This window comes from Sciurus vulgaris (genome assembly GCF_902686455.1).
Source record: "Sciurus vulgaris genome assembly, chromosome: 10".
Taxonomy (NCBI): Eukaryota; Metazoa; Chordata; class Mammalia; order Rodentia; family Sciuridae; genus Sciurus; species Sciurus vulgaris.
In genome coordinates this window covers 71,584,358-71,610,064 of record NC_136470.1, presented here as the reverse complement: position 1 = coordinate 71,610,064, position 25,707 = coordinate 71,584,358, and the positions used below count along the sequence as shown (strand labels likewise).

Genomic DNA, 25,707 nt, shown 5'->3' with positions numbered 1-25,707 from the left:
TGTAACAAATCCCATCAATATTTACTATAATACATCAGTAAAAAATGTGGAAAAAAAAAAAAAGAAACCATAGTTTCTGCATTTAAGATATTTAAAGTCTTACTCGGGTATAAGGTTACAGAGAGAAACACAGCCAGAAGGTATTGTGTGAATGGTTATTCCAGATTAGGCTGGAATACTTTTCATAGAGAACAAGATGGTACCGGTACTGCTGGTTGATTGGACACGCACCTTCAGCAAGGGTTTTAGGCTTTGAATGGTAATTAGTATCTGTAATCCTTTCCTTCCTTTAGAGGTACCTTTGATCCCCCACCAGTAGGTTTGGCATCATCCTAATGCAGAGTTTCTAAACTTTGGTGCCCATTTAAAATAACCTGGAAAGAATTAAAGATTCCTTATGTGCAGGTTACACCCTACACCAATCACATCACAGTGTTCAGGTATCAGTAGTTTTAAAAATCCTTAGGTCTTTACAGTACACAGCAGTTTTTGAACCATCCCCTAGTATTTATCTCTGTCATGATGTAGACTAATAACACTTTAAGAGGTGAACAGTGTTGAGGTGTTTTTTTGTGTATGTGACAGGTTTGGTAAAACCATCCGAATTTCCACCAGTGATTCTGGAACAAAAAGGCCTCCTGGAAGTAATGGACCAGTTAAAACGTTCGCCTTCAGGACTAGACGTTGTGTTGCAAAACACTGTACCATGGGGAGTAGCATTTCATCACGCAGGTATTATTTCATATTTATAATCTGTTATCAAGAAGCCCTCTCTAAAAATTCTCAATTTCTTCATTTTTATATTTGTGTTCATTTATTAACAAGAAATATCTTATTATCTCATTATTACTAACAAGAAATATTTTGTTAATTTCAATATTCTTAGGTTTCATTTTAAGAAATTGCATGATTAAGTTAAATGAGTAAAACAAATGTGCTCAAGTTTACTTATCTATTCAGTGTATAAATACTATGTAGTCTTTTTTGAATCATTGGGGAAGTAAATTCTAAAATTATTATGTTTCTGTACTGTTTTCTTATAATTTAGGTTAGAGTGTACTTGTTACTTTTATGCCATTCTGAATGTATCTTTTTATCTCAAGAGTATTGAAATATTCTCACCGATATATCAAAATCCAATTTATATTAGAAATTGTCAAAGTGCATTTGGAGAATGTTTAAAAATCATAGATTACGACAGTCACTGAATTAAAGAACTTTTTTTTCCAGGAAGTGTTCTATCCATGATCATGTGTGCTAAGGATGTGAGAAAGAATATGTAGTTTCTATGATTGAGAATTTAACTTTTTAAACTTCTTTTAAATATTTATCATTTCATATATAAAATGATAACTATTATATGATTTTTAATCCTGATATCTATATATACATATACCTGTGTATACATATGATTCAAAATTTAAATTTAAATTTAAAAATTTAAAATTAAAAGAGCACACAAAAGAATAGGGATTGAGAAATTATAGTGTGCTGGCCAAATTTAGCTTGCCATCTCTTTCTTTAAAAAAGTTTTATCATAACACTATCATGCCTTCTTGTTCCATGTCTGTTTTTATGTGATGGTGGCAGGGCAGAATAGTTACAACTGAGATCATCGATTTTGCAAAATCTGAAATATAGGAAAAGTTTTTGACCCTAGATCTAGAAGATATGGTAGGGGTGGCAGATTATACACTTAAATATATAGACTGATGATTTCTTTGTTGTCATAATAATAGCTTAAGAAAATCTTTAGAGGCTTGTAACAAACCCTCAGATCCATTTGTAAGTTATCAAGTACATTTTCATCATGTGCTAATAAATATGTTTTTTGGAACGCCCTTTCTTTTTAGGGCTTACTTTCGAGGAGAGGGATATCATCGAAGGAGCCTTTCGTCAAGGTCTCATTCGGGTCTTGGCAGCAACTTCTACTCTTTCTTCTGGGGTGAATTTACCTGCCCGTCGTGTGATTATTCGGACTCCTATTTTCAGTGGTCGACCTCTAGATATTCTTACTTACAAGCAGATGGTTGGTCGTGCTGGCAGGAAAGGAGTTGACACGATGGGTGAGTTTGAATTAATTGTAGTACCATTGCAAAAGGACAGTGTCAATCCACTTGAAATTTGCCTAGTACCATTTCTCTCTGTACTATGTTTCTTCATTATCCAGTGTACTTAGACATGTTATTCTTTTGAATTCACTTAATATTTATGATGAATATCAGTTATAGTTTTCATGTATTGTTAACCATTGATTTTCTACCAATGTAGAATTAAGATTTTCTTTTGTATCATATACAGTGAAATGATTCAGTGTTGCATAAATCAAGATGATTTCTTATTACATTAGCTGGGAGATGATTTTTGGTTTCTAAGTATAGTCTACTCTTTAATTCTAATTAATTTTCGTGGATATTAATTCCGCTTAGGTGACTGGTCTCAGAAGTCAGACTGGGATTCTACGAGCTGAGATGTACCCTCACACTTTGTGAATGGGCATTTTATATGCCTCTTTTCCTCCAAATAAATGCTGGCTCTGAAAATACCCTTTCGCTATCATTACCTTGTACTAGCAAGTAATGATATTACCAGCAATTCATACGAAAGTTTTGACTTAAGCAATGAAGTAACTGGTTTCAATTAAATATCAGGAGAGAAAAAACATTAATTTGAATCTGCTGTATCATTGAGATCATTTGGTATTTGACTAAATTTTTATGAACCTTGTGCCTTTACAGAAACTTAGGAAGTATACTCTCTGTTACTTCATCTTTCTTCTCTAGGAATGTTATCTAAATATGCTTAAAAAAAAAAGAAAAAAAAGCCCTGCAACTTCTAAAGAGAAATTAGGGAATCCAGCAGAGAAACAAAAGTGTTAATGGAAAAGGAGGCGGGCTAATCTGGGTACTAAAAGCTGAGTAGGATACTGAGGAAGTGACTTTTAGACCACCTAACTTGTCACATGAACTCCCCAAATATAGTTGATCCTCATTATTCACAGGTTCCATATTTGTGAGTTTGTCAATTTATTATAATTTGTTCAGAAATCTGGGGTTTTTGCAGATATGTACAAAGCAGCAAAATATTTGAGTCTTTCCAAGTACACTTTCTGGCTGAGGTCAGTAAGTCTGCCTTCTTCCTTCAGCTCTTCTACTATAAACAAACATCCTTTTATGGTCTATTTAGTGCCACATTTTTCACTTTTTTGTGTATTTTGATGGTGATTTTTGTTCTAAATGACTCCCAGATATAGTGCTAAACTACTAGCTAGTAATTCCTTTTTGCATTAAGTCTAGATGTGCCTTCTGGAAAAATATTTCAAATGAGCTTTGTTTGGGTATGAGCTATAGGGCTGTTGACTGTAAGCACAGTTAATAAACCAATAATATATTTTAAATAAAATGTCTTTAAGCAGAAACTTATGAAATAAAGTTTTGTCTTCACTGATGAAAATGTTATAACTGGAGTCTCACAGGAAATTCCTCTGTTCTCCCCCTGTGCAGTGATGCAGTATTCACTAGTATTCTGCATTCACTATTGTTGGTGACTCAATAGAATGTAACTGCCACAGATAACAAGAAATGACTATGATTTATTGGTGACTGGATTAGTTAGAATATAAATTTACTGTTGTAATAAAAGTCAACATATTTAAACATGATAGAATTAACTTCTTCCTCCCTCCCTTTCTTCCTTCTTTCCTTTCTCTTTTGGTACTGGGGTTTGAACCCAGGGGAACTTTACCATCGAACCATATTTCCAGTCCTTTTTCTATGTTTTAATTTTGAGACAGGGTCTCATTAAATTGCTGAGGGTCTTGCTAATTTTCTGAGACTGGTCTCAAATTTTGGATCCTCCTGTCTCAGCCTCCTGAAAAATGTTTTTCCCATATAAGAGCATAATTGTTTGCCACCTAGGGTTGATATAGTGGTGCGGTGTGTTAGGCACCTAGTCTTTCATTTTGTTTTTCCAGCAATACAGTTGACCAGAACTTATTCACATGGTTATATTCCCCAACTGTAAAGGAGGCTGGGGAATGTAATCTTTAACTGAGTGGCTATGTGCTGGACTAAACTTAAGGGCTTTATTAAAGGAGAATGAGAAAAAGACGATTTGAATACAACTGTCATTCTCAGCCCCAGCAACAAATAACTCATTTTAAATCTCTGAAGGATCATTTATCTGCTGCTTTTTTAAGCCCTAAATATCCCAACAATTAAAAAAAGCTTCCAACTTGTTAGATTCCCTTATGATAGGTGATAGAGATGTTTATCCTGTTTTTTTTATATTTTAATTTTTAATTTGTTCTAATTAGTTATACATGATAGTAGAAAGCATTTATGCATTTTGATAAATCATACATAAATGGAGTATAATTTCTTGTTTTTCTGATTGTACATGTTGTAGGATCATATCAGTCATGCAGTCATATATGTACATGAGGTAATAATGTCTATTTCACTCTACTATCATTCCTACCCTCATAGCCCTTACCCTTCCTGCACCCCCCTTTACCTAATATAAAGTAACTCTATTCTTGCTTAGAGCTTCCCCCACTTATTGTGAATTAGCATTCACAAATCAGAGAAAACATTTGGCCTTAGGATTTTTTGGATTTGGCTTATTTTGCTTAGCATGATATTCTCCAGTTTCATTCGTTTACCAGCAAATGCCATAATTTCATTCTTCTTTAGAGCTGAGTAATATTCCATCATGTGCACATATACACATACCACATTTTCTTTATCCATGTGTATGTTGAAGGACAGCTAGGTTGGTTTCATAGTTTAGCTATTGTGAGTTGAGCTGCTATAAGCATTGATGTGGCTGTGTCACTGTAGTATGCTGATTTTAAAGTCCTTTGAGACTAAACTGAGGAGTGGGATAGCTGGGTCAAATGGTGGTTCCATTCCAAGTTTTCTGAGGAATCTCCATACTGCTTTCCATAATGGTTGTACCGTTTTGCATTCCCAACAGCAATGTATGAGTGTACCTTTTTTTTCCCACATCTTCACCAACATTTATTGTTGCTTGTTTTCTTGATAATTGCCATTCTGATTAAAGTGAGATGAAATCTTAGACTAGTTTTGATTTGCATTTCTCTAACTGCTAGAGATGTTGAACATTTTTTCATATATTTGTTGATCGATTGTATATCTTCTTCCATGAAGTGTCTGTTCAGTTCCTTAGCCCATTTATTGATTGGGTTATTTGTTTTTATGGTTCCAAATTTTTTGAGTTCTTTATATATCCTGAAGATTAATGCTTTATCTGAGGTATATGTGGTAAAGATTTTCTCCCAATCTGTAGGCTCTTGCTTAACATTATTCGTTGTTTCTTTTGCTGAGAAGAGGGTTTTTAGTTTGAATCCATCCCATTTATTGATTATTGTTTAACTTCTTGTACTTTTAGGGGTCTTGTTAAGGGAGTCAGATCCTAGGTTGACATGGCAAATTTGGGCCTACTTTTTCTTCTAGTAAGTATAGGGTCTCTGTTCTACTGCCTAAGTCTTTGATCCACTTTAAGTTGAGTTTTGTGCAGGGTGAGAGATAAAGGTTTAATTTCATTTTGTTACATGTGGCTTTCCATTTTTCCCAGCACCATTTGTTGAATAGGCTATCTATTCTTCAGTGAATGCTTTTGGTACCTTCATCTAGTATAACTGTATTTATGTGGGTTTGTCTCTGTGTCTTCTATTCTGTACCATTGTTCTGTGTGTCCATTTTGGTGCCAGTACGATGCTGTTTTTATTACTATAGCTCTGTAGTATAGTTTGAAGTCTGGTATTATGGTGCCTCCTCCTTCACATTTCTTGCTAAGGATTGCTTTGGCCATTCTGGGTCTCTTATTTTCCAAATGAATTTCATGATTGCTTTTCTAGTTCTATGAGGAATGTCATTGGGATTTTAATAGGAATTGCATTAAATTTGTATAGCACTTTTGGTGGTATGACCATTTAGACAATATTAATTCTGCCTATCCATGAATAGTTCCAAGAAGGAGTTTAGAATGTACATAGTTAAACTACTCTGTGAAGTAAAGGATGGTATAAAGAGTGAAATCAAAGAGAAAATACAGGAAGTGAAAGATCACTTCAATAAAGAGTTAGAGATTGTGGGAAAAAAAAGAATCAAGCAGAAATCCTCCAAATGAAAGAATCAATAAACCAAATTATAAATTCAATTGAAAGCATCACAAACAGATTAGGAAGACAGACATTTGGAAGACAGAACCTCAGACAATGAAGACAAAGTATATACTCTTGAAAATAAAGTTGACCATGCAGAGAAGATGGTAAGAATCCATGAACAGAACTTCCAAGAATTATGGGATAACATAAAAAGACCAGATTTAAGAGTTATTAGGATAGATGAAGGAGAAGAAATACAAACCAAAGGAATGCACAATCTTTTCAATGACATAATATCAGAAAATTTCCCAAACCTAAGGAATGAAATGGAAAGTCAAATAGAAGAAGCTTACAGGACCCCAAATATGCCAAATTACAGCAGACCCACACTAAGATATCTTATAATGAGAATGAATAAAATACAGAATAAGGATCAAGTCTAAAACTCCATGAGAGGAAAAAAATCAAATTACATATAAGGAGAAATCAATTCGGATCTCAACTGATTTCTCAACCCGGACCCTCAAAGCTAGGAGGACATGGAACAACATATTTCAAGCTCTGAAATAAAATGGATGCCAACCAAGAATTTTATATCCCACAAGATTAAGTTTCAGATTTGAAGATGAAATAGAAACCTTCCACAATAAACAAAAATTGAAAGAATTCACAACTAGAAAGCCTACAAAACTACAAAACATTCTCAACAAAATATTCCGTGTGGATGAAGTGAAAAAAAAAAAAAAGTGAAAACTAGCAAAGGGAAGAACTACAATAAAGGAATAGTCAATCAAAGGACAAACTTAGGGTCTGGGGATATAGCTCAGTTGGTAGAGTGCTTGCCTTGCAAGCACAAGGCCCTGGGTTCAATCCCCAGCACTGAAAAAAAAAAAAGGAGAAAGAATTGAATTAAACACCAGAAATAAACCAAAATGCCTGAGAATTCATATCTCAATAATAACCTTGAATATTCTTGACCTAAACTCATCAATCAAAAGATGTAGACTGGCAGATTGGATTAAAAAACAAGACTCAACATTATGCTGTCTCCAAGAAACTTATCTCATAGGCAAAGACATCACAGACTGAAGGTGTAAGGATAGGTTAAGAACATATCACTCATACGGATTGCGTAAAGAAGCAGGGGTTTCCTTCCACATATCAGATAAAGTGGACTTTAAGCCAAAGTTAATCAGAAGACACAAAGAAGGATATTTCATTCTACTGAAGGGAATTATATATCAGCAAGACATAACAATTGTATATATTTATGCCCCAAACAATGGAGCATCTATGTACATCAAACAAACACGTCTCAATTTCAAGAATCAAATAGACCACAACAGAGTAACACTGGGTCACTTTAACACACCTCTCTCAGTACTAGATAGAGCTTCCAAACAAAACTAAATAAAGAAACTAAAGAACTAAATAATACAATCAGTAATTTAGACTTAACTGACATATATAGAATATTTCATCCATCAACAAACGAATACACTCTTTTCTCAGCAGTACATGGATCCTTCTCTAAAATAAATCGTATCTTATACCACAAAGCAGCTCTTAGTAAATACAAAAAAATGGAGATAATACTTTGCATTCTATCAAATCATAATGGACTGAAATTAGAAATCAGTGATAAAAAATAAAAGCTACTCTAACACATGGAGAATAAATAATACACTATTGAATGACACATGGATAGTAGAAGAAATCAAGGATGAAATAAAAAAAAATACTTAAGAGATAATGCAAATACCAATACAACATACCAAAATCTCTGGGACACTGTGAAGGCAGTACTAAGAGGAAAATGCATTGCACTGAGCTCATTTATTAAAAGAATAAAAAGTCAACAAATACATGAACTAATATTACATTGCAAAGTCCTATAAAAAGAAGAACAATACCAAAAACAGAAGACAGGGAATAATTAAAATCAGAGCTGAGATCGATGAAATTGTAACAAAAGAAAAAATTCAAAAAATTGACTAAACAAAAATATGATTCCTTGAAAAAATAAATAAAATTGATAAACCCCTAGCCACACTAACAAAGAGAAAAAGAGAAAACCCAAATTATTAAAATATGTGGTGGTAAATGAAATATCACAATGGACACAACTGAAATACAGAAGATAATTCAAAATTTTTAAAAATTTATACTCCAATAAAATAGAAAATATTGAAGACATTGACAAATTTCTAGAGACAGAGGACCTACCCAAACTGAATCAGGAGGGCATTCATGATTTAAACAGAACAATTTCAAGTAATGAAATAGAAAATGCCATCAAAATCTGCCAATTAAGTAAAGCCTGAGGAATTCTCAGCCGAGTTCTACAAGACCTTCCAGGAAGAATTAACACCAATCCTCAAATTATTCCATAAAATAGAAAAGAGGGAATTGTTTCCAAATATCACCTTGATACCAAAACCAGACAAAGACATATTAAGAAAGAAAATTTCAGACCAAAATCCCTGTTGAACTAAGATGCAAAAATCCTCAATAAAATTCTGATAAATTGCATACAAAAACATATTACAAAGATAGTGTACCATGATCAAGTGAGGTTCATTCCAGGGATGCAGGATTGGTTCAACATATGGAAATTAATAAACATAATTCATCGTATGAATAGACTTAAAAACAAGAATCATATGATCATCTCAATAGATGCAGAAGAAGCATTTGATAAAATGCAGAACCCCTTCATATTCAAAACACTATAAAAACCAGGAATAGCTGGACCATACCTCAACATCTTAAAAGCCATATATGCTAAACCCAAGACCAACATAATTCTAAATGGAGAATAATTGAAAGCATTAAGCATTCCCTCTAAAAACTGGAATAAGACAAGGATGCCCTCTCTTAGCACTTTTATTCAACATTGGCCTTGAAGCTCTAGCCAGAGCAATTAGACAGAAGAAAGAAATTAAAGGCATACAAATAGGTAAAGAAGAACTCAAACTATCACTATTCGCCAATGACATGATTCTATATTTAGAAGATCCAAAAAATTCCACCAGAAATTTCTAGAATAAATGAATTCAGCAAAGTAGTAGGATATAATGTCAAACGCATAAATCAAACGCATTCCTATACATCAGTAACGAATCTACTGAAAGAGAAATTTTAAAAAATACCCCATTCATAGCAGCCTCAAAAAAAAAAAAAAAAAGTACATGGGAATCAGTCTTACAAAAGAGGTGAAAGACTCTACAATGAAAACTACAGGAGACTAAAGAAAGAAATTGAAGAAGACCTTAGAAGATGGAAAGAACTCTCAGGCTCCTAGATAGGCAGAATTAATATTGTGAAAATGGCTATACCATCCAGTTTTTCTTTTATTTTACTACAAAATATGCAGATTGTATGTTTTAAAAGGGTAGAGGAAAGAGAGTAAGATACTCCTATTCCTATTTACCTCATCCCACTCTTCTCCAAACTGGTTTCTCAGTAGATACACAACTCTAGAGAATGGAATGTGAGTCCGTTTTATGTAGATATTTTTCCTCTAGGTCGGGCCTTTAAGTTAACAGAGAAGATAAGGAGTTCTTATCTACCTTAGCTTGTGTTCATCATGGGAAGAAAAATTACATGATTGGTGCCTAGGTTAATGATGAAGCCTTAAGTCGTTATGATATTAAATCAGAGCTAAAAATGCCATAATAACTTTATTGCTTAATTCCTGAAGTCTTTTGAGCTTTTGATCTTGCATTCCTATCAGGATGGCTTATAGCTTGCCCAGAAGCAAGTGGGGAATGTGTGAATGTAGTGTTTAATATTCACCATGAAGATTTAAATGCTTGGTTTTGCTTTTCATACTGTGTGGCATCTTTGTAACTTCTGTGCATTTCATAGATGATGTTATTAATATTTCCTGGATAGTACAATGGCATTTTATGTAGGTGATATGATGTTTTATTTAGATCATGTGTAGTTTATGTGGAACCTTCCGGTGTGGAATGATGGTGCTTTGTGTCAAAATAATGATTTTGTAATAAATGTTTGATTCTAAATGACTTCGAGTTCCCTCTTGTGGTATAAATGAAACCAGACAGTGGGAACAGGAACCTGTATATATATACTAGCATTTATTTGGTCATTTTCATAATTCTTGTCCATCCTCCAAAAGGATAGTCCATGTCTTTGAAGAATCAAAACCTGCTAGATCTTTAATCAACTCAGAGTAGCTTATTATTTTGCTGCTAATACCAGTTAGCCCATTTTCTAGTGCTGCTTCCTTCAGTTGGGTTGTTTTGTAGGCATTCAAAGAGTCAGGTGACATTTTAGTCATGTTTTAAAAAATTAGAGATATATATATATATTAAAATTTGTCAATATCTATCAAATATATATATATATATATATTTATTTATTTATTTATTTTGGTATTGGGAATTGAACTCAGGGTTGCTTTACCACTAAGTTACATCCTACATCAAAAGTCCTTTCTATTTTGTAGTTTGAGACTGGGCATCCTATGTTGTTGAGGCTGACCTTGAATTTATGATTCTCCTGCTGGGATTATAGGTGTGTTCTACCACATGTAGCATAATTATATATCTCTATAGGGTACAAAGTGATACTATGATATATGTAGATAGTGGGAAATGATTGAATCAAACTAATTAGCATATCTATCACCTCAAATATTGATACTTTCTGTATAAATAAATACTATACCCTTTGATTAACATTTCCTCATTTTTTCCACTTCCAGCCTCTAGTAACAACCATTCAGGTCTCTGCTCCTATGTGTTTAATTTTTTAAAAATTTTAGATTCCACATATAAGTGAAAACATGGTATTTATTTTCTGTGCCTGACTAGTTCACTAGCATAATATCCTTCAGCTTCATCTATGTTGTCACAAATGACATAATTTTCTACTTTTTTAAGGCTGAATAATATTCTATTGTGTATATATGCTATATTTTCTTTATCTTTTCATCCATTGATGGATACTTATGGTCATTCAATAACTTGGTTATTGTAAACAGTACTGCAGAAAACACAGGGATGCAGGTATCTCTCTGATATACTGATTTCAAATTTTTTGGATATATACCTAGGAATGGGATTGCTAAATCATATGGTCTGTCTGTGTGTGGGCTATGATTTCTATTGTATTCTGCAATTCAGTCATTGTAGCTTTAATCTCTAGAATTTTTATTTCTATTTTTTTCTATTTCTTTGTCAAACTTCTCATTTTGTTCATGTACTGTTTTCCAAATTTCATTTTATTTGTATAGCCTTGTAGTTCATGGTCTTTCTTTAAAAAATATTTTGAATTCCTTGTCCATTGTCTATTATTTCATACCTCTCCATTTCTTCAGGGTCCATTGTTGGAGCTTTACTAGTTTCTTATGGAGGTGTGATTTTCTGATTCTTTGTAATTCTGATTCTTTGTGTTCTTGTCTTGGTGTCCATACTGATACCTGATTTTGAGATAAAACTCAATTCTCCCCTTCTTTTGGTAGGTAGAGTCTGTGTAAGCTTCAGGCCTCTGCAACCAAGAAAGCCAGTTTTAGTTTTAGCAGCTAATCACAACAGGGAATGCCTATTGGCATTAGCTTTGAGTGTTGCAGTTGGGAACTCCACTATCATTGAGTGTTGTGTTGCTGCTCTCAGGTATTGCAGCTCTAAATGAGTACTATGCCCCCTGTGCAAGGGCGACTTCTTTCTAGTTTCTTGTCTTGCAAATCTGAAGAATAACATTCACATGACAATGGAAGATCAGAGTGAAAGGAGTAGGATTTATTCAAGTGTGAATAGACATAGAACTCCTGCAGGGGCAAGAGGGAAACCCAGGGAGGTTACAGCCTGAGGGCTAATCCTGCTAATCTAAGGGTTTATGTAGTACTTGGGTCCACACTATTGATTCAAACTTGTGCTGATCAGGGTTTGGGAAAATACCAATACTATTGGTTCAAACTTAGGGTGATCAGGGTTTGGAAAAGTACTAACACAATTGATTAACCCTTGAGCCTGAACTTCCATTCAAGTCTGCTCCACTTCTGTGTTTGTTGTTTTCTGATTGCCTTTAGCTCAAAATAATCTTTATGCCAAAGTAGCAAATTTTGGGGTAGCATATTCTGGTTTCCTTCTATCCAAAGATCTGTTTTCCTACAGCTTGTTGGGAAGCAGGAGGTTGAGGTTGTCTGATTGTGGATACTTGGGGGTTCTGGCTGTGGTGCTGTGTGGAGACGGCATCTGCAGTGGGCCCAGGCTAGGTGTGACAGGTTGGCCAGCACCCCTGGCTTGCCTTGCTTCAGGCCCCAGAAGGTGTGGCAGGCTCCCTGTGGCCTGGACCAGTGCTCCAGCCCTCCCAGCTGCTGCTCTGCAACTCTAGGATTTCAAATCCTATATGGAGACAGACCCTTCTTCTGAACTTTACAGGTGTTCTTCAGTGGGAATAGACCCTCACTGTGATTCTGCATGAGCCAGCTGCTAATGATCCCAGGGTGTCAGGGCCTACTTTTGGGTTTCTGCCTTTGCTTTGATTTCAAGTGACTAACTCTCTGCTATTAGGTCAAACCTGTCTGAACTCTGCAATTAGGAAGAGTTGCTGCTGTTATGGGGCACAACTTAAGAACAGACTGATCACCACTGAGAAGTCCAAATTTGAGAGTCTTTATTAAGCTGGCCAGCTGACTGTCTTACACAATGCCCCAAAAAATGGCTATTGGGAGAACAGCAGGGTTCAGCAGGTGCAACCCGACCACAGGGTTGTAGGGGTTCTTATACCAAAAATCACATTAATTTTAAGTGTCTGTTGCTATGATTCGAAATTACACGTTAACATCATGAGATCATCGACAGAGGGGGAAGTGGGTCAAAATGACCCTTACCTAGGTACAAACTAAAGAATGGTTGCTAACATCCACACAATCACTGTTCACATGGTTCATTGTTTAGGAGCATAGGAATCAAAAGAGAGCAATTCTTTACTACATAGGAGTTGGCATTGTATATTATTAAACATGTCACACCAAGTAACTGATGATGGGCACAGAGGCGAGGTGTTCCCATGGGAGAAGCTTACTTCCTACATAACATGGAGTCTCAGAGCAAAATGGAGTCTGTTTAGTCACTTCCCTTAGAGTCTGGCCTATAACATTCTCATGGAGTCAGATTTGTCAGCCCATCACACTGCCTGGGCATTGTAATCACCTGTGATTGGGATGGGCCCCAGGGTATGTTTCCTAGCCAGATGATACCAACATTTGAGATCTTCAGCTGGCCAGTCTTGCAGGGTGGACCTTGGTGTTAAGCAGAGCTGCTGCTCAGGCTGGATGGGACCAGCTGCTATGCTAAGTAGAAATGCATAATCAAGGTTTGCCTCCCTCCCTAGATAGGACCTTGAGTTGTGTGTTGAGGCTGAGCAAAGCACTGTTAAAAACTTCCAGATATGGTAGAACTAGTCCTTGCTCTTTGCTGACATGTGCTGTGTGGTCGTTTCTCTGCCTGGACATTTTGGGTCTGGCTATGAGGCTAGGCCTGGAGGCTGGCAATCTAGGGATCCAAGCCAGACAGAACTTCCCACCACTTCTGAGAGTGACCAGTTCATAGCGTAGCATTGCTGTCATGCACAGTAATGGTGTTGACTGGTATTCTAGGCAGGTACCACTGCTGGCAGGCACACAGAGCTTCCACCAAGACTTGCATGCTGGTCACTGTGAGCTCACCTCCTGTTTTGTTTCTTCCTGACCCTAGATGATCTAGGTGGGCTTCTTGGGATATGTCTTGGAATGCTAGGGAAGCTACATGTCTGCTTCTGCTTCTCTTTTTCTACTATAGAAACCATGATTCCTTGGGTTGTCTCTCTTTTGGCACTGTGCTGACCTTTGGAGACAAAGGTCAAAATGCTTTGGTGTAGTCAAAATGAGGTCATTTATCTTAGTTCCGTGTGTGTGTGTGTGTGTGTGTGTGTGTGTGTGTGTGTGTGTGTTTGCTGGGTGGAGGGAGAGGAGGAGGGTGAGGTAGGATTCTGTTTTCCATGCAGATGCCTCAGGTTTATTTTCAAGTTTGGAGGTCTTCACAAAGGATCCTTGTCTGGTGGGAGTGGGGGGAGGTCAAGAAACCTGGGAACTCCTGTTCCACCTCTTGCAAGCATCTTGTGTCTTTTTTCATAACGGCACCTGTCTTTTTGTAATTATATCTCAGATATGTAGTCAGTGATTATCCAATTTATAGTCCTTTCATTTTATTCGTCATCCTCAACTTGGCAGTCAGTGAAAGGAAAGCATCATCTGTACATCTGTGCTTTTTCTGCCTGGGATAGTTAGGATACACTATCACAATGCCAGTTTTAGTTTTATAAAATTTTAGAAAACCACACACACACGTCTTTCATTTTGCTTATTGAACATTTTACTTAACTGCTGCCTTTCCCATATGATTGGATTCAGTTTTGAAAATAATTGTTTACTCAATTATCACAATAACCCAAAGCATTTAGATCAGAAGTTATAATGTGACTTTTTAAGGTATTTATAAGTATTTTTGACTTTATTTTGTCATCACTGTGACTAGTAATTTGTATTTGCATTTACTTTACAGTTTTCAAAGTTATCTCTATTAGTTATCTAATCATTTAACAATAATGGTTAGTCCTTTAGGGGAAGGACTTTCTTTTGGTTATGCAGCTGGGACCTGCTAAATAATTGATAACAAATAGATTACCTGGAGAAAAGGCATGAAACTTGATAATTAAATTTTATGTGCACAGAGGCTTTCATGGAAATGAAGACCCTAAAAAACTGTTAGACCTAGGGTCTTATAGTTTACATGATATTTCTCCATAAATTGTGGAGAAGTGACAAGACAAAGGAAAAGGTATTTGGTACTCTTGGGATAGTAAATCAGGAGGAGATTTTATATATTGGAAACTAATGAAAGAGGTTTGTATAAATACGATTTGTTTGTCCAGACTATATCTCAGTAAGGACTTCTGTCTCCTGTGATAAGGGTTGTTCTTTTGGTATGGGAGAGGAGAGAAGAAACATCTTTACAAAGGAAAATCTATGTCTTGCTTTTAGGCAGACATGGAGAGGACAAAGCATTCTCTCTGTTTGTTGTTTTCTGATTGCCTTTAGCTCAAAATAATCTTTATGCCCAAGTACCAAATTTTGGGGTTGCATATTCTGGTTTCCTTCTATCCAAAGTGTAAGAAGTGAAAGCAGTAGACATAATGCTATGACCATGACAACCACTATCATCTCTTATCTCCTTTTAAACAACTAAGACCAATTAAGTTCTCTTTATCAGGTATCTAATGAAAATGTGTCGGGGTTTTGACAAGGTATGTTTTTGGTTATAGGTGAGAGCATCTTAGTTTGTAAGAAATCTGAGAAATCAAAGGGCATAGCTCTACTTCAGGGATCTCTAAAACCTGTTTGCAGCTGTCTGCAAAGACGAGAAGGCGAAGAAGTAACTGCCAGTATGATACGAGCTATTCTGGAGGTAAGAGAGGGTTCAATAAATTATCAGTTGACTCTTTTACACCTATGTTAACATGATAGAACTTTAGTATATGAAAATCTTTTGTTGTTGTGTTGTTGTTGTTGTATGAGGAACTGAACTCAGGGATGCTCTACCAATGAGCTACATCTTCAACCCTTTTTTAAAATTTTTTAATTCTAAGACAGGGTCTAAGTTGCTGAGGCTGGCCTTGAACTTGTGATCCTCCTGCCTCGGCCTCTTGAATAGCTGGGATTATAGGCATGTGCCCCTGTTCCAGGCTAATATGTGAAAAATTTTGTCTCTCTCTTTTTTAAAATCATATTATATTTTTAGCCTTTCCAAATCTGAACCTGTAGGTGTTTCAGCTGTGCTCTCTCAGTTCACTTGAAGACAATGATTAAAAACCAAATGCAAGATGGTTCTTTTTCACTTTTTAGATATTCTTCATTGCTTTTTGAACTTAAAGGTGACAGAAATGTACTCAGTCCCTCCATCCAGATAATGCCTTTTACATTAAAATAAAATCATGTTACAACTACCCGATTAGAAGTTTACAATAATACAGAAAAATCTCAATAATATTCAACAGTTGCATAGCAAATTCTGTACAATAATACAGAAAAATAAAACCTTTCTCTGTTTAGCTTTTCAAGTTTGATTCAGAAATGTTTTTTGTGCTTATATCAGCATACCTTTATATTGGTTTCAGCACTAGAACTAGTGATATTAGTACTTCTACCTATATTCTTTTCTTTTTTTCCTTTATCAGTTTGGAAAAAAAAAAGAAAATGCTTGATAACATAGGGTCAGGAAGGATGTCAAAAGTAGACACTTTGATACATTGCTGAAACTTTTGGAGAGGAACCTGGCCCTATGTGCTAAAATTTTGAAACTACATATACCCATTTGTCTAGCAGTTCCACATCTAGGAATTTTATCCAGGAATAATTTGTGAAATTATATTAAATTAAATGTACAAAAATATTTATTATAGCACTATTCATTAATAACAAAAAATTGGGAAAAACAAGGATACCATTAATACTAAATAATGACAAAAGATGCTTTGTGGTCATTAAAAAGCTCTGGGATGATATGTGTCCAAGATATATTAAGTAAAAGAAGGCAAGAGACAAATTCATATGTATAATAAGGTAAAAGAATACCTGCAAAGCACAAGTGACTTTATATCTTCTTGCACTTATTCCCACCTTTCTGTGTGGGAAGTATTCATAGAAGTATTCCTCCTATATGCCCACATGTTTTAGAGGAAGGATGAAAACATTTGATTTGGTTCATGGCCTTGAACTATCACTACCTCCTTCATGTGTATTGTTAGTTCTGAATTTCAGATGGATAATGATTCATTTATTTTTGTTTCTAAGCAAATATTATATCTACCTACCTTTAAGGAAAACTTTTCATGTTGTCAGCAGCTATGATCTATATTTGCAGTGTGTAGTGATGGAAGAGTTAATAAACAGTCTCTAAGATTCTGAAACTATTTAAAGAGAATAAACTCTCTTATATTATGAAGGCCTATATGTCTTATAAAAATTTTACAGAAGTTTTTAAACATCTTCTATCAGGTAATAGTTGGTGGTGTAGCAAGCACATCACAAGATATGCAGACTTACGCTTCTTGCACGTTTTTGGCTGCAAGTATGAAAGAAGGGAAGCAGGAATTTCAGAGAAATAAAGATTCTGTCCAACTTGGAGCAATCGAGGCCTGTGTGATGTGGCTACTAGAAAATGAATTCATCCAGATTACAGAAGCCAGTGATGGAACAGAAGGTATATATGAGTTCTCTGTTGAAATTTACTCACTTTTTCCTCTTTTACTTACTTTTCTTAAAATCTTGTTCATAAACGTCTACAATGTTACATAAGATTCTGTTTGTAAAATTTATCAGAACTGAGAAGGTTAATTATGGAATACAGAGAGACAATGTTTTGTTTTATTTTATATTATTTTTAACATTTGCTCCTATATTTTTCCACTCCCAAACCAGGAAAGGTGTATCATCCAACACATCTTGGTTCTGCTACTCTTTCTTCTTCACTTTCTCCAATTGATACCTTAGATATTTTTGCTGACCTCCAAAGAGCAATGAAGGGTTTTGTTTTAGAAAATGATCTTCATATTGTCTATCTGGTAAGTTCTGCCTTTTTAACTTTTATTTTTTTGAAAAATGGAGGAAAACATATATAGACTCTTGGAGCTTCAAACCACACTTAGGGAACATCTTGTCTGTTTTCCCTGACCTGGTTAATAGTGATGGGAATAGCAAAGGCAAGGAGAGAATTATTTAAAATAAGCTAAATGTTCAGTGGCCTTTGAGTCTATTTTCTCCAACCTTTTTAAAAAGGGATTTGAGATCGTTTATAAAAAATGCTTATTTTACAATATGTAAAAGAAAAGCAAAGGACAAGGGGTATCAGAAAATTAAAGATTAAGATCATAATATAAATCTCATGAACAGTTAAAGAAGCATGCTGTTACATCATATACAGTTACTCTTATCAACTTTGGTTCTGAATTTTCCAAAAACTAAAGGAGAGAGAAAAACTTGATTAGTCACCATATTAAAAAGGTACAAAGCATTATGTTTATTTCCTAAGAGAAATTTAGTCCTAAAATGACAGTTGGGGCTTTATGTCTTGATAAATCTCTATAATAAATGCAAAAAGGAATTTAAAAAGTTGGTTTATATTACGTCATTTTGATAAGATTTGGATAAGAATTAGGTAAAGTAGTATTTGAGGTCATGTTTTCTAGCAAGAACTTGAGTCGATAGTACTAGTAATTACTTTTATCAATTAAGAGCAGATACATTCACTTTGGTAAGTAATTCAAGAGAGGTAAAATGGAAATTTTCATTAGAATGAAGAAGGCTTATCAGGGAGTGTACTTTAATAAAATACTATATAGTGAGCAGAGGGGAAATGTCTAGATAGTGTCTTTTTCTTCTCACAAATATATGTAATACATGGACAGTAATGGGCTATGGACAATTCGTGGGCTGAAAGTTCTATGCTCTAAAATGTGACTGGGAAGATTCTCTTAGAAGATCTTACCAATAATCTACCATGGCCTTGAAAATAAGGCTAATTTATCATACAGTGGCCAAGTTTGTGAGTTTTAGGGTCAGACTGCCATAATTTGACTTTTGACCTAATCACTTAACCATATACCTTGAATCGATTCTTAACCTCTCTCAAGATGCTGTTTCCTTATTTGTAAAATGGAGATAGTAATAATACCCATCTTAGGGCTGACAGTCTTTGATGAATGTTTCACATCTTAGTAAATATTAAATACATTTTATCCACTTTTTTTCTAGTAAATTCTCCCATAAAAATTATGTAAGTCATTTGCTAGATCACCTAATTACTCCTATTCCCTCTGTGAAATAAAGACCGATGGCAGGCATTGGAATGTTGAATGCTTATGGCGAGCAGTGTGCACTTCTCTTGCTGCTTGAGTTGTATGCCCTTCAAGAGTTAGTTTCATTTGTTCCCAAACTTGTTCATGAGGGTTTATGTCTGTGAAAATTAGGCTGCATGCATGTTACTAAAAAGAAAAATTGCTGATGAAATATGTAAGGCAACTATAAAAGCTCTGAGAAAAACTTACAAAGCTTTACATGGGAAAAAACAGAAGGATACTGCTTATAGATTATTTTGCAGTTATCTTTAATTTCTAAATTCTCTTTACAAAGCAGAAGCTAGATTTTTTAGACAGTGAATTGTGAGTGTGGCTTAACTAAGAAAACAATGATAAATTCTAATAGACCTTATAGGAAGGTCTTGACTCTAGCTCAAACTATTAGCAAATAAATAAAATTTATGTTTTAGGTTAAAATATTTATACTTTGCATATTCTGTTTTATTTTTGGAATATTTTAAAAATTAACAAGCAGTAATATATGTTCTTCACTTTCTTTCTTTTGCAGATGATGACATCATACATATGTTGTTCTATACCCTCTTTTTGGTTTTCCTTAACAATATATCTTGGAAATCACTCCATATCAATTTATAGAGGTTTTTTTCTTTTTATGTTTTAGTCGTGTAACTGTTGAATGGGTGCGTGTATGTTGTTTATTCAATCAGTTCTCTATTGATGGACATTTGGATTATATCCAATATTTTGTTATGTCAAACAATGCTGCCATGCTTTGTAAATAACAAAGCATGTTGTTTGTTATTTACAAAGGTTTATCTCTGGCACAAACTTTCAGAAGTATGAGATTGCTGGCTAAAGTAAAGCACAAGTGATTTTGGCTTTGCACGATTGCCCACCATAGAATCTGTATCATTTTCCAATTTTACCAGTGAAATATGACAGTATTTGTTTTTTGCACAGCCTTATAAAAATAGATTATATTGTGAAGATTTAGAATTTCTGAATGTAGTTTTAATTTATATTTAATTTAAAATGTACATAATACATTTTACATTATGAGTAAATTTGAACATTTTTCATATGCTTAAGGGCAGTTTGCTTCCTCCTCCCAATGAATTGTTTATGTATTTTGCTCATTTTTCTATTGCATTTTTTGGACTTTTTTTATACTAGGGAGATGATTGCTTTGTGGTATAAATGGAAAGTACTTTCCTCCTGTTTAGTCACTTTTTTGCCTTTGCTCATTATGTTGTATCAACCATTCTAAAAAAGTATAGCTAAACCTAAGAGCTTTTGAATTAAAAAGAAAGTCTTCTTGTTCTGAAATCCTTTAGGAATTCTCCCATATTTTCTTCAAATGTAGTCCTTTTATTTTGAGCTGTGCTTCATTTGGAGTTTATTCTGAAATCTGATTCTTTCATTTTTTTCTTTTTTTCCATAATGGTTATCTGCAGTTCTAGCATCATTTATTAAAAGGTTCATTTATTCACAATGATTCAAGATGACAACTTTTATCTTATATACTAATTTCCCTTTGTATTTGGGTGTATTGCTGATTTCTATCTGCAATTAGATTTTTTTTTGGGGGGGGAGGGGTCTGGTAACAAACCAATTTGACTGATTTGTGTGGTAGTAACTGTTTCAACTAAAAGCTTTTATCATACGTTTATGAGGTAGAACTGTTTTCCCTTCCTTGCTTTCTTTTTTCAGTGTTTGTAGGTATGCTTGTTTACCTTTTAACATAATATTGAATTAAGTTGTTTATTTTTATTGGTATCATTAAATTTTTATCATCACTAGTAATTATACTAGTAATAAATAATATAATTAATGTAATAAATTATAATTATGCTAAGTGAAGTTAGTATTAATAATTGGTGTGTGAACATGAGGGGATTTCCCTTTTCATGTCGAGTTGCCTTGCTCAGGGAAAGGAATGTTCCTCTACTTGTTTAAGTCTACTTTTGGGCTCACAAGGATATTTTGAAGATTTTCTCAGATTTTGAACATTTATTTATTTTTTAAACAACTTCATTATGATACAGTTCATATACAACATGTTTATGGTAGATGTATGTTTTGAATTTTCTTGAGGATAACCCTAGGAATAGAATTGCTAAATCAGATGGTAATTCTATTTTTAACATTTTGAGAAACTTCCAAACTGTTTTTTTTTTTTTTTTTTTTTTAATGACTGTAGAATTTTATATTCTCACCAGCAAGTCTTGGTCTCCAGTGTACAGAGGTGGAGATTTTAGGAAATGATTGGATCATGAGGGCTCTAATCTTAACAGATTAATCTATTTGATGAATTAATAATTTGGACTATTGGGAGACGTTGGGAACTATAGGAGGTAGGACCTAGTAGAAATGATTGGGTCTTTGGGGGCATGCCCTGGAGGACTATATCTTATACCCTAGCCCTTCCTTCCTTTTTCTCTCTCTCTTGGCTTCCCTTTGCCGTGTCCTCTGCCATGATGTTCTGCTTCACTTGAGGCCCAAAGTAAGATCCAGCTGTCCATGGACTGGACCCTCTGAACTAAAATAAATCTTTACTCCTTCAAGTTGTTTTTTCCCAGGTATTTTTTAGAGTGTTAAAAAGCTCACAGTGTCTTTTTTTTTTTTTTTTTTTTTTTTGATAACGATATGAAGGATTAAACCCAGAGGCTCTTAACCACACATCTTTTTATTTATTTTTAAAAAGATTTGAGACAGGGTCTTACTAAGTTGCTTAGGGCCTTGCTAATTTGCTGAAGCTGGCTTTGAACTTGTGATCCTCCTACTTCACACTTCTGAGCCACTGGAATTACAAGTGTGTGCCACTGTGCTCAGCTCTTTTTGCTTTTGATTATGTCTTTAGAAGCATAAAAGTGTTTTTTTTTTTTAATTTTGATGATGTCCAGTTTTTATCAACTGTTTTCTATTGTTGCTTGTGCTTTTGATGACATAGCTAAGAATTCATTGAGTAATCCAATGTCAAAAGATTTGTTCCTAGTTGTACCTTTGAAGGGTATGATAGTTTCAGCTTTTACATTTAGTTGTATGATTCATTTGATTAGTTTTTATGATTGGAGTAAAGAAGGTGTCTAACTTTATTCCTTACAATGTAAGGAATATCTGGTGTCCCAGCACCATAGTTGAAAACACTAAAAAAAATAAAAAATGAAAACACTATTCTTTCTCTATCGGCTTGCCTTGTTATCCTCGTTGAAATCAATTGACTAAAGAGTGAGGGCTTGAGCTGGGGTGTGGTGGGGCAGCTCCGTGGTAGAGTGTGTGCTAGCATGTGCAGGCCTGAGTTTCATCCCCAGAGCACCCCTGCCACCTGAACAAGGGTTTATTCTGGACTTTCAGTTCTAATTAATTGATCTATGTATCTATTCTTATATTTATGCTATCCTGTTTTGGTTATTGTACCTTGGCAGAAAATTTTGAAATAAGGGAGTATTTGTCCTTCAACTTTTGTTTTTCCTTTTCAAGATTTTTTTCTAACAACCTAGAATGGTAAAATATTCTAGATTTCTTACATTTTCTTATGAATTTTAGGATCAACTTGTTAATTTCTTCAACGAAGCTAGCTGACTTTTGATAGAGATTGTCTTGGATCTTTAGATCAATTTGGGAAATATTGTCATCTTAACAATATTAAGTTTTCGTATCCATATGCATGGGTTGTCTTTCCATTTATTTAAATCTTTAATTTCTTTAAAGTTTTATAATTCTTTTTGTTAAATTTGTTCCTAGGTATTTTACAGTTTTTGAAGCTTCTTTTTGTTGCATCTATTATAAATGGAATTGTTTTCTTAATTTCTTTTTTGTATTATTCGTTAAAGTTACAGAAAAATGTTTCCTTTTGTGTATTGCTATTATGTCCTATAACACATTGAATTTGAAATATTATTTCTAATATTTTGTTGGGTTCTTGGGATTTTTCAATATTCTGTATACAGGATCATGTCAGGTGCAAATGTAGATATTTTTATGTAGATATTTATTTTTCTTGAGCCAGTTTTGGTAGTTTTATTTCCAGAAATTTTGCCATTTAATCTTCTTCCTATTTAATCTGGATGTGCTTTATTTCTTTTGCTTGCTTACGTGACCTGGCTAGTACCTCCAATAAAATGTGGAATAGCGATGGTGAGAATAGGCATCTTGTCTTGTTCCTCATCTTAAAGGGAAAGTCTTTCACCATTAAGTATGTTGACTATGGCATTTTTGCGGTTTGGCTTTATCAAATTAAGGAAGTGTTAGATTTTGTCAAGTTTTCTTCTGGATTATTGAGACCACATGGTGTTTGATTACTCGATACTCTAATAATTTTGAATTTTCTGGGGAAGTCCAACTTGGTCATGTTGCATAATCCTTTTTTATATGTTGCTAGGTTTGGTTTGGCACTATTTTTGTTGAGAATTGTTACATCTGTATTCATAGGATATGCTGGTCCAAGTTCTCTTTCTCTTGATATCTTGGGTGACTTGGGGATAATACTAGCTTCTCAGAATGAGTTAGGATGTTTTTCCCCCTCTTCTGATATTTTTGAGAAGAAATCATCAAGGATTGCATTCTTATTTAAAGTGCCACCAGTCAAGACATCTGGGCTTGAGCTTTTCTTTGGAATAAATTTTTTGATGATCAATTCAGCATCTTTACTTGTTAAAGGTCTATAGAGATTTTATTTTTTCTTGAGCCAGTTTTGGTAGTTTATTTCCAGAAATTTTTCCTTTTTTTCTGTGTTATCCAATTTGTTGACTGTGAATTGTTCATAGTGCTCTCTTATAATTCTGTTTATTTCTGTAAGATCAGTGATAGCTCTATTCCTATTCCTTTTTTCTTTTGTTGTTATTGTTAAACTTGTTACAACTCAAAGTGTTACAAGCCTAGCAGTGCATTTGTAATTTATATCATTATACATCTTTAAAGAAGCTGACAGAAATATATAGTTTGTTACATTAACATTTCTATTTACTGTTTCTTTTGATTTATTTCTATGCATTTTAGTTATCATCTCTTATTATTTCTTTAGTCCAATGCATCTTTACTCCCTCCTGCCTCCTTTAGGCTGTTATTGTCAAATATATTGTACCCCAGCACCTATTATGGTCCATCATTTTTATCCTTCCCTCACTGCCTTTTTCTAGGTTCTGGTAACATCTCTTTTCTCCACTTCTTTGAGATGATATAGTTGCTTTTAAAAATCAATCAAGAGAAGAAAAAGGAATTATGCAATGATAATTTTTTTAATGTATGCACACAGTTACTTTTATTGGCTCTTTTTGCTTTTAGTGTGGAATTGGTATACTGTTTGGAGCTATCTTCCTTCAACCTGAAGAGCTTTCTTTAGTATATAAGACAAGCATGCTAGTAAAATTTTGTGTTTTCGTTTATCTAAGACTATCTATTATGTCTTCAGTTTTGAAAGACAATTTTCCTTCTGTAAAATTCATGGTTGACAGGGTTTGTTTTCTTTCAGCAGTGTAACTGTGTCTTCTCATTGTTCAGAAGTTAGCTTTTAATCTTACTAGGTTCCCACTGTATATGATGACTTGCTTTTTTTTCCCTTGCTGCTTTCAATATTTTATCTTGTAGTTATTTAACATTTTGGCTGTGATGCATCTTGATGTGGATCTCTGCATTTATCCTATTCCGAGTTCACTGAATTTCTTAGATATGTATATTAATGTTTTTCATCAAGTTTAGTATGATTTTAGCCATAATTTCTACAGATATTTTTTCCATTCCTTTTTATCTCCTGGATTCATTATGCATATGTTGGCAAACTTAAAGTTTACCATTTTTCTCTGGGATTTTGTTCATTCTTCCTTTCCTCTTTGGAATCATCTCTACCAAATCTAACTTCGTGTTTGCTGATTCCTGTGTCAGGTTGGGTATATGTTCAAGTTCTCTGTTCATTTTAGTTACTGTTTTTTTCAACTCTAAATTCTCCATTTGACCCTTATTTTAATAATGTTCTCTTTAAGCATGCTTTCTACTTGATGATCCATTACCATCATGCAGTCTCTTATTTGTGTAAGCATGGCTTTCTTCTGTTCTTTTACCATACTTACCACGTCTGCTTTGAAGTCTTTGTTTATCCTAAAATCTGGACTCTCTCACTGGTATTTCTTTTGCTTTGATTTCCCCCCTGTGTTTGGAATACATTTTTCTCTTTCTGTCATGTATTATATTTTTTTTTGTTGAATCCTGGACATTTTAGATAATATTCAGCTCTGAGTACTGATTTCTCTTCCCTCATCTCTTCTTTCTTTTTTACTGATTCTTTCTTGGCAGTTATGCAGAATACTTAAGATTGTACCTAGAGTATGATATTGAGATTAAATGTCTATAAGATTAAAGACCTGGGACCTATGAAATCCAGTTTGTATCCTTGGTGGTGTCTTTCTTTTGTCCCAGTGGTAAGCTGTTTGTGAATAAATGTTTTTTCCACTTAATTTAAGGTATCATCAAAAATTTTATAAATCCCGAGACTTTGTCTTTTATTGTGAAATTTGTACTTGTAGATTTATAATTTGTTTCTTTTGTAGTGCAGTAGTGTTTCTTCCCCCAGTGCTGGCGATTGGACCCAGGACCTTGCACATGGGAGTCAAGTGCTCTGCCACTGAGGCACATCCCCAGCCCTCTGTAATGCACTAGTTTTAGCTAATGCCTGATGTTTTTTCCCTTCAGGTGACACC

At 34.3% G+C, this 25,707-nt stretch overlaps 1 protein-coding gene across 2 annotated transcripts in view; it reads left to right on the top strand.

Moving 5' to 3' along the window:
- POLQ (DNA polymerase theta) overlaps positions 1–25,707 on the top strand; it is a 156,827-nt gene that overhangs the window by 47,638 nt on the left and 83,482 nt on the right. For both annotated transcript variants that reach the window (XM_079155257.1, XM_079155258.1), the window contains exons 8-13: positions 586–732; positions 1,854–2,066; positions 15,464–15,606; positions 17,196–17,400; positions 17,619–17,761; positions 25,700–25,707. The exon at positions 25,700–25,707 is cut by the window's right edge and continues 186 nt beyond it. In XM_079155257.1, the coding sequence (XP_079011383.1) occupies positions 586–732; positions 1,854–2,066; positions 15,464–15,606; positions 17,196–17,400; positions 17,619–17,761; positions 25,700–25,707 (859 nt within the window). The remainder of the gene's footprint in view (positions 1–585; positions 733–1,853; positions 2,067–15,463; positions 15,607–17,195; positions 17,401–17,618; positions 17,762–25,699) is intronic.